Source organism: Suillus paluster, assembly GCF_016628075.1.
Source record: "Suillus paluster strain FC165 chromosome Unknown EDB91scaffold_95, whole genome shotgun sequence".
Lineage (NCBI taxonomy): Eukaryota > Fungi > Basidiomycota > Agaricomycetes > Boletales > Suillaceae > Suillus > Suillus paluster.
In genome coordinates, this window is record NW_024537655.1 from 35556 (window position 1) to 38310 (window position 2755).

At 45.3% G+C, this 2755-nt stretch overlaps 1 protein-coding gene across 1 annotated transcript; it reads right to left on the bottom strand.

Annotated features, from left to right (window-relative positions):
* Positions 1-563: 563 nt before the first annotated feature.
* On the bottom strand, positions 564-1166 carry EDB91DRAFT_1021157 (uncharacterized protein; the record flags this gene model as incomplete). Its single annotated transcript, XM_041312562.1, has 1 exon — positions 564-1166. A coding segment is annotated over one exon (603 nt), but the record flags the coding sequence as incomplete, so codon positions are not given.
* Positions 1167-2755: the final 1589 nt, after the last annotated feature.

The window sequence follows — 2755 nt, forward strand, 5'->3', positions numbered from 1 at the left end:
ATTTCATCAGGCATTCATTTCCATCGGCCGACCCGATAGCATCAGACATTCACTTTGATTGGCCAGCCCAATTCTATCAGGCATTCATTTTCATCGGCCAACCTGATAGCATCAGACATCCATTTCTGTTGGCCGACTCGATAGCAATTGGCCGACCCAATTATATCAGACATTCATTTTCATCAGTTGGCCCATATGTTCACACCCATCATCGGCCGACTGGTACACACGGCTGCTATATTCCACATCAGCCCAGCTGATAACATCACACACTCCACCATTTTTCCCTGGCCATCGGCCGACATGATAATATCAAGTATCACTACATATGGGCCCACCTGTTAAAATCGACTCCCATTGAGACCACTGGCCGAACGTTAGACACAGGAAAATATTTTTGGTCGGCCAATGTCCGCTGGCCTGTGTGGAACAGGGAATTTTCACCCTTGGCTGCCTGTTTTATACAGGGTATGTGACTGAATGGACTCATTGCTCGACTGCAGCATGACGAAGAGAACCTCTATAGCCAGAGAGAGATAGATAAGGATAAGACCGAGGATAGTCAGCAGTGCATTACAAGCAACACAAGGGAGGTGGAATTGCAAGTGCAGCCAGGTGACAAGCGCATATATGGTGATCAAATGCAGGGGGACCTCAGTGAGATTTGAATTATCTGTTGAGGCGAAACCTTCGTCTGGCATGAAAGGATCAGGATCGTCTTCATCGGCCACATCTGGTGCTGTTATCTCATTATCTATGTCATCGTCTGGATAATCAAATTGTGCATTGATATTGATATCGATGTGATCCAGTTCATCATCATTGTCTTCGAGAACTGATTCCTCTTGGTGTTGCATTTCTTCAATAGCATTCACAAGGTCACGCTCGAATCGACGTTGTTCAGCATCAGGTGGTAGATGGTGAGCTGCATGAGGTGTGAGTGGACGTGAGCCTGCAGCAGTAGCTCTGTTATATGCGCCAAAATGATCGACGGCAGCAAAGAGGGCTTCTGGGCTATGGAAATTGGATCCGAGATTTGGTAGGGCACTCCCATGAGTCATAAGATCAAGATCTTCGCCAGTTAGGAAACCATAATCCAACATCTCTTGTTCGATTCGAGATTCGGACATGCGGGGAGGATCCTGAAAGTCCACGTCCGGTGATATCGGAGGCTGCGGGTCGTGCAGAGGCACAGCAAAGCCACGAGGAACAGGTCCAGGGTCCTGCGCAGCCCCATGCACAAAGTGTTCACCAGCTTGTCTGAAATGAGTTTGCGACATGGTAGTTTTGCGAAGTAGGTCACTTTGCTGATGAGCACGAAGTGTATGCTCTGGTACAAGTCCACCATTGCACTTGTAAGTCTCACATCGACACCTTTGATAGCCCATTTCTTGAAGTTGAGGGGAGCCTGCAGACGACAGCCTAAGAAAGGTTGGTGACACACTTATCAACATGTCAAAGCACACATCACGTGTTCTGAGTCCAAGGCTTAGACATGATGTAGGGCCGAGTTTGACCCAGGGTCGCGAACTGATTTAACTTGGTTAAAGAGCTACTACATGGTGGTCTTATGACGCATTGATGAAATTCTAGCCCTTTTTACACCCTCCATGTCCTTCGTCTTGACAGCCTGTGCACTCACAGCTTTGAGTGTAGTCAAATTCTGTAAGATGCATGTTAGTTCAAATATAAAATAGACCGAGGGGAGACTTGCATCTGAGAAAGGTTGGACTTTTGTCGCAGCCTCTAGCTCTGACTCGGACTCTGGTTCCGTCTCACTATCGTCAACAGGTGCAGGTACTCGTTTGGGTGGATGTCCGATGGTCATTTCAACGGTCTACAGACATATATAAACTTAGTTTAGCTGACCGTACTAGAAAAAAACTTACTATGGGTCATTCATTGGATTCAAAGGTAAAGGCGAATTTTCGAGTGCCCGAAGGCAGCTGCAGCTGAAGGATGTTATGTGGTTGCAAATGCATGTTGGCTGTGGTCAGGGACTTAGCGAAAAAACGAGTGGATTCATCTAGAAATGCTTGATGCTAACTCGAACATTGGGTTGTGTATGAATTGTTTTTCAAGAGGGCGAGTTTGGCTAGACACTGTAGATAGTAGTTCCAATGAAAATCACTGGAAAATGCACTGGTGCTGAATGTTTCAGAGTAACTTCCACTGAAACTGCATGCAGTTAATTTCATTGGAGTGCTGATTCTGAATTTCAGCTTATCACCCTCGATTCAGCACCATCCTTTCAGTAGAAAATTTACTGAATCAGATTCAGCTCTGTATGGGTTGGGGCTTGTGTTCTAACCGGTACCCCATGGCTTCCTATAATGGTAATTTATTTGGCGTTCAGTTGCAAAGCACCATTACAGCCATTTGCAGAACGCTAGGCCAAAAAAAATTCACTACATACACAGGAGTATTTCAACTTCTATTCTCCGATCAGATATCGATACGTCTTCCGAAGATATCGCAATGACCGCTTACTAATCCCAGTGTAACGATGAATTGTTGGGTCTTTGACATTTAGCAAGCTCATTTGTAGAGCAACTTGTTTTCGTTCCTTGGACATGTATTGTCCCATCCAAGTTGTAGATCGAGATTGTTCGGTGCTAAAACGAGCATTGGTATTTGGTCTGATTAGACGTGTTTGCTCTAACCTGATGGTATGGTTTGGGTCTGTTTAATTGATCTCAAAGGTCCATAGTGTTGAAAAATTCGCCAGGTCAAATTTGAGTCTGGAAAAGGTACT